The sequence below is a fragment of the Scyliorhinus torazame genome, chromosome 7 (genome assembly GCF_047496885.1).
Source record: "Scyliorhinus torazame isolate Kashiwa2021f chromosome 7, sScyTor2.1, whole genome shotgun sequence".
Taxonomy (NCBI): domain Eukaryota; kingdom Metazoa; phylum Chordata; class Chondrichthyes; order Carcharhiniformes; family Scyliorhinidae; genus Scyliorhinus; species Scyliorhinus torazame.
In genome coordinates this window covers 152,216,916-152,233,132 of record NC_092713.1, presented here as the reverse complement: position 1 = coordinate 152,233,132, position 16,217 = coordinate 152,216,916, and the positions used below count along the sequence as shown (strand labels likewise).

At 46.7% G+C, this 16,217-nt stretch overlaps 1 protein-coding gene across 11 annotated transcripts in view; it reads left to right on the top strand.

Annotated features, from left to right (window-relative positions):
- rasal2 (RAS protein activator like 2) overlaps nt 1-14,447 on the top strand; it is a 757,584-nt gene extending 743,137 nt beyond the window's left edge. For 10 of the 11 annotated variants that reach the window (XM_072511669.1, XM_072511668.1, XM_072511666.1 and 7 more), the window contains 2 exons: nt 10,968-10,998; nt 13,043-14,447. In XM_072511669.1, the coding sequence (XP_072367770.1) occupies nt 10,968-10,998; nt 13,043-13,248 (237 nt within the window). In that variant the 3' untranslated portion in view covers nt 13,249-14,447. The remainder of the gene's footprint in view (nt 1-10,967; nt 10,999-13,042) is intronic. The other variant, XM_072511667.1, reaches the window with a different exon arrangement.
- The last annotated feature ends 1,770 nt before the right edge of the window (nt 14,448-16,217 follow it).

Sequence of the window (16,217 nt, the reverse complement as noted above, 5' to 3'; positions counted from 1 at the left end):
TTCCGATCACTTGGATCTATTTCTCCGATACTGGAGCCAGTCCCTGATCTCTGGGCAGCCCCTAGGTGTCCGTTGGCCTTCCTTTGTCTTGGCTCCTGCTGGCGCCGAGGAGTCTGGCTTGACCTTGTTTTACTAAATGTTTCCAATTGTTCCCGGGGATCGCTCATTAGTATGCAGATGGCTGTTGGTTTCAGTGCTGTCTGGGTTTCTGCAAAGTCTAATACACAGGAAACTTTGCACCTGCTAGTTTTGCCTGTGTTGGCTGAATTTCCCTGTAGTCTTTGCGGATCTCTATTTTAAGTCGGGAAGTGGCCAACCCAGGTGGCTACACTGGGGATAAGGGAAATCCACAGAGAAGGTAAAATAATTGCTCCAGAAAACCAATGATTAATTTTTTTGGGAGCTGGTGGCAAATAGTGCACAGAGGCTGCTGGAGGTCAAAAAGGGTAAGTTACCAAGCAGAAGAAGAAAAGCAGAATGTTATGACTAACAGGATTATTAGGAAACCGGTAATAAGATCATGCAAGCTCTAAAGCTGCCAAGGCTGTTGTTGTGAAGTCAGCAGAAACTCTAAATCCTAAAATCTCTGCTGCCTGTTCGCTTGGTTGCCTACATCCATCCTCGGCCTTCTGTACCGGACTGTTACCCTGGTTTAACCTGAGTTAGCCCATCAGATGGATGATAATGGACGTGCTATAATTGGCCATATAGCCCTATGGTGGAGAGGGGAAAGTCAATCAGTGTTTAGTGACTTTCACCAGAAAGTATGTGAAGCATTTCCCTTCCGAACAGCACTGTGGATGTACCTGTACCAGATGGACTACAGTGGTTCAAGAAGGCAGCTCACTGCCACTTTCTCGAGGGCAATTCGGGATGAGAAACAAATGCTAGTTTCACCTCCTGTGAAATGACCTGTGAAATAATGTTTTTTAAAGTATCAGAATCAGCCGAAGCTGTCAGTTGTAATGTGTACCAAAAAAGAATAGCCTGCTAATAGAATAGCCATTTTAGTGAGCTTGCAGGAAGATACTTTGTGTCAGTCAGAAGAGGAGGGAACTTGGATTAGGAAAAGGTAACTATCTCCAATTTCTGCTGGAGTGAAAAAGCAGCATTTCGAAAGATCCATAAACATCAAACATAACAAGAACAGCTTGTAACTATATGGCACCTTAAACATTGTAAAACCTCCCAGGGTACATTTTAGGAATGTTATCAAACAAAACATAAGAATATATGAGGACAGGTAAAAGACTTGTTAAGAAGTGTTTTAAAGTAGGGGAAATAGAGAGTTTAAGGAAGATATCCCAGAGCTTAGGGCCTCTGCAACTGAAGGCACAGCTGCCAATGTGGAACGAGTAAAACTGAAAATGTGCAAGGGCCCAGAATTGGAAGAGTGCAAACATCTTGGTTGTTGGAGATTCCAGAGATGTGGTGGGGTGAGGCCGTGGAGGGATTTGAAAATTAAGGCGCTGCATAACCAGAAGACACTGTAGGTCAGCAAGCACAGCAGTGATGGGTGAGCAGGACTTGGAGCTAGTTAGGACACAGGTAGCAGAGTTTTGATTGAGCTGAAGTTTATGGAGAATGGAAGAAGGTCAACCAGGAGAGCTTTGGCGTGCCTAAGGCTAGAGGTAAAAAAGACATGGATGAGAGTTTCAGCAGCAATTCATCTCAGTCTGAAGACAACCTTCCACCTTCCATAACTTAAGTTCATTCAAAACTCTGCTGTGCGTATCCTAACTCACACCAAATCTCACTTACCCGTCACGGTAGCACTGTGGCTTCACAGCACCAGGGTCTCCGGTTCGATTCCTGGCTGGGTCACTGTCTGTGCGGCGTCTGCACGTTCTCCCTGTGTCTGCGTGGGTTTCCTCCGGGTGCTCCCGTTTCCTCCCACTAGTCCTGAAAGACATGCTGTTAGGTAATTTGGACATTCTAAATTCTCCCTCTGTGTACCTGAACAGGCGCCGGAATGTGGCGACTTGAGGCTTTTCACAGTAACTTCATTGCAATGTAAGCCTACTTGTGACAATAAAGAATATTATTATTTATTACTTCAGTGCTTGCTGTCCTATATTGTCCTCAATTGAGTCACAGCTTGATTTTGAAGTTCTCATCCTCCATATGGCTTGTCCTTCCTTGTCTCTGTACTGGATCTGCGAGATCTCTGCACGCTTCAATTCTGTCTTTTGCATGTCCCAATTTTAACCACTCCATTATTGACAGCTATGCCTTCAGCCGCCACAGCTCGAAGCTTTGGAATTCGCTCCTTAAACCATCTCCACCTCTTTAAGATTAACCTTGAAACCCAACCTTTTATCTGCCCTAATATTAAGTCGCTCAACATTGGATTTTGATTGATAAGGCTGCTGTAAAGCATCTTATGATGGTTTACTTTGTTTAAGAAGCAATATTAGTGCAAGTTATTGTTGCTGGGTTTAATGCATATAGTTACCTTCTCCCTCGTCAATGTTCAAGGCCCTAAACACATTCTTCAGGTGAAGCAACATTTCACTGGCACTTCCTTTAATTTGGTCTGATGTATTCACTGCTCCCAATGCAGTCTCCTCTGCTTTGGGGAGACTAAACGCAGACTAGGTGACTGCTTTGCGGAAAAGTTTCACTCAGTTTACAAGCATGACCCCAACCTTCCTGTCGCTTGCCATTTCAATTCAACAGCTTGCTCTCATTCCCACATGTCTGTCCTTGGCCTGCTGCAGTGCTTCCAGTAAAGCCCAACACTGTGACCTTTCTCCTCCACCTTGACCATTTTTTATATTCAAAATATTTTTTTCCAATGAATGTTCTCCCTCCCTAACTGAGCCATCTGTCACTTGTTCTTTAGTTTTGATTTTACTGAGCACTGACCTTTGTGCTCCCATTGACATGTCTTACCTTTATACCACTACTAGCGCATTCTTTTTTTTAATATAAACATTTTATTGAGGTATTTATGGTTTTATAACAGTAACAGAAGAAACAGTGTACATACAAATATAAACATAGTGCAAAAGCCGTCTTCCTCTCTCACAGATCCCACCTTTTCGAGCCTTCTATTCTATACTAAACTAACCCCCCCTCCCTCTGCTGACAGTTAATTTTCCCTAACGAAGTCGACGAACGGCTGCCACCTCCGGGCGAAGCCTAACATTGACCCTCTCAGGGCAAACTTGATTTTCTCCAGACAGAGAAAGCTAGCCATGTCAGATAGCCAGGTCTCTGACTTCGGAGGCTTTGAGTCCCTCCAAGCTAATAATATCTGTCTCCGGGCTACCAGAGAGGCAAAGGCCAGAACGTCTGCCTCCTTCCCCTCCTGGAATCCCGGATCTTCCGACACCCTGAAAATTGCCACCTCTGGACTTGATGCCACCCTTGTCATGTCCAAGGTGTTGAAAACGTCAGCAAACACCTGCCAGAATCCCCTAAGCTTCGGGCATGTCCAAAACATGTGGACATGGTTCGCTGGTCCTCCGCACACCTTGCGCACCTGCCTTCTCCCCCAAAGAACCTGCTCATCCGGGCCACTGTCATGTGAGCCCAGTGAACAACCTTAAACTGTATCAGGCTGAGCCTAGCACATGTTGTGGACGCGTAGACTCTCCGCATCCACTCAGAGACCATCCTCTATCTCCCTCTTCCCATTTGTGTTTTAGCTCCTCGGTCTGTGTTTCCCCTGACCCCATAAGTTCCTTGTGAATGTCCGAAACCCTCCCTTCTCCCACCCACACTCTGGAAACTACTCTGTCCTGTATCCCCCTTGGTGGTAGGAGCGGGAAGGTTGAGACCTGCCTGCGTAGGAAGTCTTGCGCATGCAGGTACCTAAATTCGTTCCCTCCCGTCAGTTCAAATTTCCCCTCCAGTTCCCTCAGGGAAAGCTCCCCTCTATAAACATATCGCCTCATCCTCGCGATCCCTGCTCTCTGCTATTTCCAGAACCCTCCATCTAACCTCCCCAGGGCAAACCAGTGATTATTGCAAATTGGAGACCAGACCAATGCTCCCTCTGCTCCCACATGTCTACTCCACTGCCCCCAGACTCTCAGGGCTGCAACCACCACGGGGCTGGTAGAGTAGTGTGCCATTACCAACGCCCCCAAACTAGTGCCCTTACATGATGCAACCTTTACTCGCTCCCACATCGACGACGACCCCCCCCCCCCCCCCCCACACCACCACCACCACCACCACCCACTTCCTAATCATGGCTATATTCGCCGCCCAGTAATAATTACTAAAATTCGGGAGTGCCAGCCTGCCCTCCCCCTGGCTGCGCTCCAGCATCCCCTTTTTAACTCGCGGGGTCATACCCGCCCATACAAAGCACAAGATCACCTTGTTGACCCGTTTAAAAAAGGACCGAGGAATAAAGATGGGGAGGCACTGGAACACAAACAGGAATCTTGGGAGAACCGTCATTTTCACTGTCTGTACCCTCCCAGCCAGTGACAGCGGGAGCACGTCCCACCTTTGAAAATCCCCCTTCATTTGGTCTACTAGTCGGGCCAGATTCAGCTTGTGCAGCCGTTCCCATTCCCGCGCCACCTGGATGCCTAGATACCGGAAGCTTCCTCCTACCACTCTAAATGGCAGCTCCCCCAATTGCCTCTCCTGCCCCCTTGCCTGGATCGCGAACATCTCGCTTTTCCCCATGTTCAATTTATAACCCGAAAACCGGCTAAAATCCCCCAGAATCCCCAGAATTTCTTCCATCCCTTCCAATGGGTCCAACACATATAAGAGTAGGTCGTCCGTGTATAGTGAGACTCTGTGTTCCAACCCCCTCCAGCCCCTTGAGGCTCTCATCGCAATTGCCAGCGGTTCTATGGCCAGTGCAAACAACAGCGGGGAGAGGCGGCATCCCTGCCTCGTCCCCCGGTGCAGCCTAAAATAGCCCGATGTCAGCCTGTTCGTCCAAACACTTGCCACGGGTGCCTGATACAGCAGCCTGACCCAGTCAATGAAGCTCCGCTCAAATCCAAACCTCCCCAGTACCTCCCACAGATAATCCCATTCCACCCGGTCAAATTCCTTCTCTGCGCCCATTGCAACCACTACCTCTATGTCCCTACCCTCTGGGGGCATCATAACTACATTCAAAGGCTTTCTTACGTTGGCCACCAACTGCATCCCCTTAACAAATCCCGTCAGGTCCTCCCCAATCATGTCCGGGATGCAGTCCTCAATCCTTGCGGACAAGATCTTAGCCAACAATTTGACGTCTACATTTAGTAGGGAGATCGGTCTGTAGGACCCGCATAGCTCCGGGTCCTTATCCCGCTTCAGGATCAATGAGATAGTGGCCTGTGACATCGTCGGGGGAAGCCCCCCTCTTTCCCTTGCCTCATTAAATGTCCTCATCAGCATTGACCCCAGTATCCCAGAGAACTTTTGTAAAACTCCACGGGGTACCCGTCCGGTCCCAGGACTTTACCTGACTGCATGGCCTTCAGCCCTCCTGCTATCTCTTCCAACCCGATCGGGGCCCCCAGCCGTTCTACCAACTCTTCGTCAACCTTCGGGAACTTCAGCCTCCCCAGGAATTGCCTCACCCCCTCCGGCCCAGCTGGGGGTTCCGACTCATACAGCCCGCTGCAGAATTCCTCGAACGCTTTATTGACATCAGCTGCATCTCCGACCCGGTTCCCATCCCTGTCCCTTACTTTCCCAATCTCCCTGGCCGCCTCCCGCTTTCTAAGCTGCTGCGCAAGCATTCTACTGGCCTTCTCCCCATATTCATAGATCGCACCCCTCGCCTTCCTCAGCTGCTCCACCGCCTTCCCTGTAGTTAACAAGCCAAACTCTGCCTGTAGCCTCCGTCGTTCCTTTAGAAGCCCTGCCTCTGGGTCTCCGCATACCTCCTGTCGACCTGTAGTATTTCCTTTATCAGTCGGTCTGTCACTGCTCTGTCTGTCTTCTCCCTGTAGGCCCGTATCAAGATCAGCTCCCCTCTAACCACTGCCTTCAGCGCCTCCCAGACCATTGCAGCTGAAATTTCCCCCGTGTCGTTGACTTCTAGATAGTTCTGGGTACATTTTGTCAGCCGCCCACCTCCTCATCAGCTAAAAGTCCCACGTCCAGCCTCCAGTGCGGGCGCTGGCTACCCTCCTTGCTCACCTGTAGGTCAACCCAGTGCAGGGCATGATCCAAGATCATGATCGCTGAATACTCAGTGTCCATTACCCCCGTCAGTAAAGCCCTATTCAGGATAAAAAAGTCAAACTGGGAGTACACTTTATGCATGTGTGAGTAGAAGGAAAACTCCTTCACTCTCGGCCGCCCAAATCTCCATGGGTCCGTCCGTCCCGTTTCCCCCCCCCCCAATATGTTCCATAAACCCCTTTAGCTCCTTTGCCATTGCCGGCACCCTGCCTGTCCTTGAGCTCGTGTTGAAGTCCCTCCTCCCCCCCCCATGACCAGCTTATACAAATCCAGGTCCGGGAACTTCCCCAGCATCCACTTTATGAACTCCACATCATCCCAATTCGGCGCGTACGCATTCACAAGTACCACCGGCAGCCCCTCCAGCTTCCCACTGACCATAATTCATTTTTCCAATTAAGGGGCAATTTTAGTGTGGCCAATTCACCTATCCTGCACATCTTTGGATTGTGGGGGCGAAACCCACGCAGACACGGGGAGAATGTGCAAACTACACACGGACAGTGACCCAGAGCCGGGATCGAACCTGGGACCTCAGCGCCATGAGGCTGCAGTGCTACTCACTGCGCCACCGTGCTGCCCCTCACTGACCATAATGTACCGACCCCCCCACATCCGCAACTATTCTTCCCGCCTTGAATGACACTCGCTTATTAATCAGGATCGCGACCCCTCTAGTCTTAGAGTCCAGCCCCGAGTGGAAAACCTATCCGACCCATCCCTTCCTTAGCCTGACCTGGTCAGTTACTCCAAGGTGCGTCTCCTGCAACATTGCCACTTCCGCCTTCAGTCCCCTTAAATGCGCGACACCCGTGCCCTCATAATTGGCCCATTTAGCCCTCTTATGTTCCATGTGATTAGCCTGGTTGGGGGCTTCTCGCCCCCACCCCCTTCCTGATCAGCCATCATTTTCTTGGGCCAGTCTCCAGCACGCGCCCCATGCATCCGCAGGCCCGCCCCCCCGGCAGCCTCCATTCCCAACCTCCCTCTTGTCCCGCAGCAACAGTCCATCCCCCGTCAGAACATTTCCCCCCTCCACCCCCCCCAGTAACTGCACTATACACACAGCCCCCTTCAACAAGGATAACATCTGCTCACCCCCACTATGCTTCTGTGAGCTAGCCCGCCCAGCTAACATGGTGGCCTCTGCCCATGGTGCCAGACATTTTCCCACCTATTGTTCCCCCCTCCCCCTCGCTAGGACTCACACATATGCAAACGTAAACAATCCCAACCCAATTACCCAAAAGAAACACAAAGAAAATCAAAAAGAGGATCCGACATCTACCATTCAACGCCTCCATCCCCATCAGTGCAAATGCAAATTTTAACTCACACAGCTCGTCCGCAGATGCCTAAATCAGTACAGAAGGCATTACAAGTAATGTCCAAAAAAAAAATAATGTTTTTTTAAACATGACTCTGTAGCAAAGTTCAGTCCAAACTCCTCAGTCCGCTACCAGCCCTTTCCTTCTAGCAAAGTCCATCGCTTCATCGGGTGACTCGAAATAGAAATGCTGCTCTTCGTGACGGGCCGGATACAGCAGTGCAAACTTTACCTTCTTCTTAAAAAGGGTTGATTTTATTTGATTGCACCCCGCTCTTCTCCTGGCCACGTCCACGCTCAGATCCTGATATATACGCAGGACGCTGTTCTCCCATTTACAGCTCCGTGTCTGCCTGGCCCACCGTAGAATGCATCTCTTGTCCAGGTACCTGTGGAATCACATCACCATTGCTCTCGGGGGGTCACCTACACGTGGCTTCCTCGCTCTGTGTGCCCTGTCCACCTCCAAGGGTCGGGTAAACGTCCCCTCCACCAGTAGCTTCTCGAACATACCCGCTATGCATGCCCCTGCTTCCATTCCTTTGGATCCCTCCGGGAGACCCACGATTCTAAGGTTCTGCCGTCGGGACCTGTTCCCCAGGTCCTCCACCTTCTCCTGGTGCCTTTTCTGCTGGTCCCTCAGCATCCCCACCTCCAACTCCACTGCAGCTTGATGCTCCTCCTGCTCAGTCAGTGCCTTCTCCATTTTCTGGATCGCCCGATCTTGAGCATCCAGTCTGAGTTCCAGCCGCGCAATCGATTCCTTAATCGGGTCCAAGCATTCCTGTTTCTACTTGGCGAAGCCCTCCTGTATGAACTGCATCAGCTGCTCCGTCGACCGCTGGGTCGTCGAGCCAGGACCCCGGTCGTCCGCCATGTTTTCTCCTGCTGCAGCTTCAGCCCAAGCCTTCCCCGTTTGCCTATTTCTTCCTTTGCGAGCACTCCTGGTCCGTTTCTCCATGCACTGATGTAGGATTCCTCGTCACAGTTGTATCCAACATCAATTTTCCACTTCAGATTCGACAAAAAATCGGGGGAAAAGATCCAAAGTTCCGTCCCAAGCGGGAGCCACCAAATGTGCGACCTACTCCTTCATAGCCGCCACCGGAAGTCTGCTAGCACATTCTAAAGTACTTCACGCTGTCATTAAAGCTTCATCTGTCTCGCGAACTATGCATCTTTGTTACAATCTCTCCTAGCTCCCACCTTCTACTCTGCTCCACCTCCTCTTATACAGTATATTATTCATCACATTTCTCCCTCTCTTTATCTCTGGAATCATACAAAATCAAAACATTATCTCTAATTCTTTCTCCACAGATACTGACAGACCTGCTGAATTTTTCCATCATTTTCTGTCTTTGTTTCAGATTTCCAGCATCTGCAGCATTTTGCTTTTATATCCTTCTAAAGTTTGTTTTTCCTCTCAAGCAGACATTAGCGGATGTGTAACACCATCTCCACCGCCTCTCTTCTGGCCCATACAAAGCATTGTCCTAAAAAGCTTACCATGGGAATGATACCAAGATTGTGGACTATTTGGTTCAGGCTCCAAATGAAAGAGGGATGGAGTCGGCTAAGCAATGGAGTATGTGCTGAGGACCAAAGACACTGGCTTCTGTCCTCTCAGTATTTTCCCAGATGTAATAGCTAAATTTGCATCTGACACAGGTTTTATTATATTCCAGTGTAATTCCTGTAGACTCTGATGTATTGTACATGCTGTGGTTTAAGAAACATAAATGCCACCTACTGGTTATCTCTTGAAGTGCAACAGAGGTCTTCCACAAAGTTAAATAAATCCTTGCAAAATTAAAGTAAGAGGTTGTGTGTTTAAAAAGGAAACAACATGATAGGTTTAAACATTTAACTGACTGTAGAACAAGAAGGAAAAGGGAAGACACAATGATTCATTCAACATTTTTACCCAGACATGGTGCAACTGACAAGCCCCACCCCTAAAAAGCAAAATAACTAAGGCTGAATTTGGAAATAACTGAGATTTTTTTACAATCTTAAAAGGCAACCAGGAACGCTCCACACACCTGGCAGCTGATATCAAACATTACAGATACTTCTGCACCCATCTATTCCTGCAACTAGAGAAGAGATGTTCTTGTTTCTCAGGGGCTCATCCAGCTGTCCTTTGAAGAACTGGACTGAATCCATAAATAAGCTCCTTCTGAAGCTGTGACAGCAGTTATCAGTCAAATCATGAATAAGGATATCATGCAATCTTTCTCAGGGAAATGAGGGGGACAAAAGTAAACTTATTCACAGCAGTCTGGTCTCCCTTACAAATTCATGCTCACCAGTTGCAATCTGCGGAAGTTCTGGTTTTAGTTTTTAGATCCTATGATTTGGGTTATCCTAAGGAAAATAACAAAAATCTGTTTTCTCAATTGTTCTATTACTGCTGAAATGTTGTGTTTCATAAAAGTCTAATTTCTCTAATGACCATCCAATGTTATTTCAGGCTTGTGCTTTCATTTTTAGGTGACATTTTAGGAACTTGGTCTTCATTTTCCTTTTGTTGATCTCTGTTCATTTTTGAACAACTACCTCAATTCTTCATTGTTGTGACAAGAACAACCAAAAATCTGCAGCCCAGGAACACAGAACCTCAACTGAACTGCAGAAAACGTAGACAAATAGGGAAAATGCCAAGTTAGATTGAATGTCCTCTTACAAGAATATTTTATTAACACTTCAAGGTGCAGATTAACTAATCAGAGGTATTAGATCAGTCTCTGAAGGTCAGACATTTCAGAACTATGTACTAAAATATCAATCAATAGTTGACTACAATGATAGGGGGTGGGAAGGGGAAGAACATTTTACCCATTGGCACAGCAGCTCTGGGCTGTGAAAATTTCAGTGGTCATCCATGAATAATTGGGTCTGTGGCTTATTTCTTTCTGATGTTTTCTTCTCCCCTTTTTAAAACTTTCACCTGATTTCTTATATAGACATTTCTGGATTAGCTCCCTTGTTCTCAAATGTTGATCCTACTACATTTCCTGCTTCCTCTGATTTCTCACTTTATTCTCTCTTGGATTTCTCTCTTTTTCTCTTCTCCTCCCTCTAATTTACTTTCTCTCAATCTCTTCTCCAATGCTCTTCCTTCCATTTCCTCCTTTCCTCCCATCCCCAACCCTCAACAATCCATTTTTCCCTAATGGCCCAACTGAGTACTGGTGCAGCTCTTTAGGTGAGCCTCCAGGGCCTCTGACTGGGAGGTCACATAGTCAACATGAAGATCCTCGCACATCCATTATGTTTTAATATTCGGAATATATGATAGCTACAATGACATGACTTTTTGCCACCATTTTTCTGGGGGTAGCCATTTATGTAATATTGCATGAAGATGTGCTTTTTCCCTCAATTTTGTACTTATCACAAAAGAAACACTGTCTCTTCAGAAAGTAGCTGAGGTTGCCGAATATTGCCCGTGACATGTTCACTGTATTGGTTACAGGTCAATTATGAGGATGGGATGAGCATAACAGGCAAGTAAGATTCTGTTTCCTAGCAAAGCAGTTCATAGAGATGAGAAAAAGCCACTGGTCCCTCCCCTTCTTTCTAGCTAGCATTGTGTGGGCTTGTTGTTGCACGTTCTAACTGCGTAATTCCTTTCTTTTTACCCCATTGCAAACATCAACATCACCTTTTTAAAATAAACAATGAACAAAACAGTGAAATTTCAAAGGGGCAAAATTAAGCACACTGCATGAGTGGCTAGTTAGAATACAAGCACTAAGCCTTGCACCATTCTGTACAACTATATCACTGAAAGGGAAGATCTTAGAGCTCCATTAAACCCACAACAAATTTGAAAAGAAATGCACTACTTTTCCTTTCACTTCTGCCAGTTTCCTCTTAGTCTCTCTCTATCTTCAGAAAGCTGTGGCTCGTGTTGCAATGACAATTCCTGGGTTTTGGCAACACCTCCAACCACGTGGCCATTTGCCATACAAGTGTAGTTCATTGGGTGGCAGCGTTCAGTTCAGTCTTGGGAGGACGTGACATCCAAGTCGAATTCTACCTTCTGCCGATATGCACACAAATACTTCCCAGTTGAGCCCTGAATAGCCATGAGAAATGGAGGCAATAGGTGAGAAGAGGGAACTCACCACAGAGCATCAAATCAAGGATCCTCCTCGCCTGTACAACTCAGTTCCGCATCATACAATGTATTTGTCCACTCTACCTGTTAGTGAATCCCACTTTTTATGGGAAAAATTCAAACTCTCCATGGATTTAGTAAAGCATCAAATTTCAGTTCCAGGTTCAAGATTCTAATTGTTTGCAATTGAATTAACTTCTGCCTGCATTTAGTTTCTTCTGTATGAAATTGATGATACACTAACTTATCATAGCCTTACTGTTTTGTTACTCTTGCAAAGGCTCATCACTGGAAGCCTTTAGGTTCAACCCAAGTTTGTGTTGAGCCAATTGATCGCAGCCATGGTGAGAGTAAATGCCTCAGAACTGTTAGGAAGGTAAAATCAGCCAGAGTTCCTGCTCCTAATAACTATCTAGTGCCACCTGCTGGTTCTAGTTGGGTGTGATGTTCCCTGCCATGAGATAACCTGCCAACTCTGACTGTTTTTAATGGAGATGATTAATGACAATTTAACTTAAAATACAGTTCATTTCTGGCCAGATGTATATTTTTATTTGAATATTTTTTGTGAACTAAACAGCTTTTGAAAGCTATCTTTTGAAAACGTTTTTCGCGATGCTGATTGTATGATCTGCTTAGAAGGCAGTGTGGGCTGGTCCAACTATCAACGACTGTTCTTTTCTAGTCTAATAAAAGAAAGCTGAATACATCACACAAAAGGAATACTGAACCAACAGCACTTCATTATATATGGAAGGGTCTTGTCCACTCATGAGAAAGAGAATCTCCTTTGGTCCTTGATAACTGTTGTTTCATCTCACTGCCAATTAAGTGTCCTTTCTCTGCATTAGCATAACCTTCACACCCTCACCATATCAGGAGTGCATTTGAAAAGCTGCAACCTCTACCTATTTTACCCAATAGCAAAAATATTGTTTTCCAATTGCTGCTATGCAGTGTTAATGTGGCTACATGAACTTGGAGTGCAAGAAAACACCTTTGCAGTCTTTGGAAGTTTTGCAAAGATAGCATATTATGAAGGAGGATTGTTCGATATGAGCTTTCTGTTGGTAAGGGAATAAAGTACATTTAGATTGTGTTCACACTGGAGTCTGCTGTGCTTCTGCTGGTACAAATGAACCTTAAGTGCAAAAAAAAAGCCCCTGATCCATTGCAACAGTCCACAGTTGGGATGGAGTTGGACCAGAGGATTTTTTCAAGCCTTTGTTAGACTCCAGCTTTGGCCGCTTCCCTCCTCCTTTCTCAGTGTGTTGTGTCCTCGCCCTGCTGATAATTTCAAACAATGGTTTGGCTATTTTTTTTTTCATTTTCGTACTATTAAAAACCATCTACCCGCACCGTTTTGAAGAGACATTTATCCTCATCCCTCAACATCCCATACCTGACTCGCTTTGCTTTCCTCTCAGGAAAAACGAATCATCTCCTTGGACTCTGCCAACTCTCGGCTGATGAATGCTCTAACGCAGGTCAAGGAACGTTACAGCATGCAAACCCGGAATGGGATCTCTCCCACCAACCCCACCAAACTGTCAATAACGGAGAACGGGGAGTTCAAGAACAGCAGCTGTTGAGTGGGAATCCGGATGTTTCTGACCAGACCCACATGGACTGAGCTTTCTGAATTCACTCTTAAGGAGTTGATCGCAGGTGCTGCTGGGACTGTTTTTTCATGCTTCAGATCATGAGAGATTATTCATGGAACAATATCATCATTGTGCACTCTTCAAAAGTCTTACTCCACTGTGGAGAACTGTATGAACCTGTACAGAAATTAACTGTAAGATTGTATTGGGGTAAATAATTACTTGTAGAATTTAAAGTAACTTTTTTTTAATTATACCTGTTAGAGTTTCTGCTCTGGAAGATCTTGTAAAAGAAAGAGTAGAAAATGAAACAGTTATTTTACAAGAAATGGAATTTTCAAGTGTTTAATTTAGAGTTTAAATTCTCTGGCTAGAGGGTGTATATATCTAACTGCGAAGCACATAGAATGGAAGTAGACAGTATAAATAGTAGGAGAATGTAAAGAGACTGGGACTTGGATTGTTGTACTGCAGGTTGGTTAATTTCACAGTGAAACATCCTGTATTAAATAAGTTCCCAATTTTGTGAGTGAGATTTTATGTGGCTGCAGAATCTGACATGAACAAAACAAGCTATAAATCATAATATCTAAGAAATGATTCTGTTTTTAACTGTCACTTTTATCAAGTTTAACAATATTCATCAATATGACCATTGAGGAAAAGTTTCAAAAAATTGTTTGTTATTTTACCAAACGAGTTTACTGTACATAGTAAGAAGCTGCCTTGAGTGAGTGTGTGTGTGTGAGAGAGAGAGAGAGAGAGAGAGAGATGAGCAGTTTCTATGGTTGGACAAAAGATGGTTTCCTGGAAAAAGCAAGTGAATGTTGAAAAATGATGATGCTGCCATACTGGACATGGGGAACAGTAGTAATGGAGAGCACGAACCTCCAAGCACGCATTTCTTTCTTAAACCCATTCATTTCCTGCATGAATCTTCCTAACTGTTTTAACTCAAAGCATCTTATAACTTTATTAGAATATCATTTTGCCAAATTCGGACCTAACTAACCAATTCGAATATCTACTGGAGCTGTTTTGTAGGAATGTTAAAGCTGAAATGTTGCCCTTCCCCTCCCTGAATCTGCATTCAGATTTCCAGCGGTTTCCGCTGTTGCTTTTGTTTATTGAAGGTGTGAAGATTGTGGGTTTAATCCCAAACCATTGACTCACTTTTGATGAGAACTATTGGAATGGGACAAAGAAAATAAAATATTGTGCAAAACAACACCAGAGACATTTTTATTCTTTTGAGTATCTGTGCTCTTGTCATATGAGTCAGCAAAGAATGAGGGGATTTGAACAAGGGTCAACATAGAGCACGCTGAATAAGACCAAAAACTGTGTTTGTTCTGATCAAAAGACCATGGGCACGATTCTCCCACCGGGCAGCTAAGTCCCGAAGTCGGCGTAAAAACGGGAAGTTTTTACTCCGGCGTCAGCGCCCGTTCTGAGACCCGATTCTCCAGCCCACGGTGGGCTAGCACGGCGCTGGAGCGGCCCACGCGCTCCAGCTGCCGATCCCGGCCTGAACCCGGCACCGCAGGGTCCACGCATGCGCAGTTGGGCCCGCGCCAACTAGCGCGTGCACAGTGGCCTTCTTACCTGCGCCGGCCCCGACGCCAAATGGCGCAGGGCTACAGGAGCCGGCACGGAGGAAAGGAGGCCCCCCCCCCCGACAGAGAGGCCGGCCCGCCGTTGATGGGCCCCGATCGCAGGCCAGGCCACTACGGAGGCCCCTCCCCTCTCGGGGTCGCCCCCGGACCCTTCAACGCCGAGGGCCCACCGGCTCAGCGGATCTTAGAACGCCGCCGGCGGGACTCGGCTTTTTGGTGACGACGGCTTGCCCCATCCGGGCAGGAGAATCGGCGGCCCGGGCCGGAGAGTCAGCGCATACCCCGACCGGCACCACACTGACCACGTCAGTCCCAGTGGCGCCGTTGCGGAGAATCGCGTCCCGGCATCGGGGTGACGTGGCGCGATTCCCGCAGCCCGCCGGCGATTCTCTGACCCAGCGGGGGGTCAGAGAATTCCACCCCATGTCCTTACTTCACATCTAACCACCCCTCAAATTTCACTCATCAAGGGATCCATACACCCTGAAATATTATTTCAACACCAAGTGATGCAAGCTGGCACCATTCTGTCTGAATATTAAAGCTGATTTTTAGAAGTCCCTCGGACTTCCTTGAAGACTTCTTTTGTATTAAATCCTTAACATATGACATGGCCACTTTATTAAAATGTTATCTCTTTCTTGACTCCTTCCTCTTACCATAACAGATTAGCACAGTAAGAAGCCTTACAACACCAGGTTAAAGTCCAACAGGTTTGTTTCAAATCACTAGCTTTCAGAGCACTGCTCCTTCCTCAGGTGAATGAAGAGGTATGTTCCAGAAACATATATATATATATATATATATATATATAAACAAAGTCAAAGAGGCAAGACAATCTTGCTAAATCGAGGATATCACTGGTAAGTTTTTCCTCAAACTAGTCAAATAATTTTTAAAAAAATATTTTTCTTTGCCATATCTCCACCATTTCACAATGCAAAAACAACAACAACCCCAACCAAACAAAACTCCTGACCCCCCCCCCCACAATCAACGGTAACCAACTCCCAAAAGTGCCATGATGGACAAACTCCCAACAAATTGTACCTTTTCACCACTCAGCTCGAACTTCACCTTCTCCAGGGTCAAAAACTCCAGCAGTTTCCCCCCGCCACGCCGAGCCACAGGGTGGAGAAGCTGGCCTCTACCCAAACAAGACCCGCCTATGAGCGATCAGCAAGACAAAGGCGAAGACATCTGCCCCCACACCCGCCTGCAGCCCCAGCCGGTCTGACACCCCGAATATGACTTCCAGGGGACCGGGCTCCACATCCACATGCAAGAGCCCCGAGATTGCACCAAACACTATCCTCCAAAACCTTTCCAGCTTCGGGTTGGACCAAAACATTTGAACATGGTTCCCAGAGCCCCTCCCACAT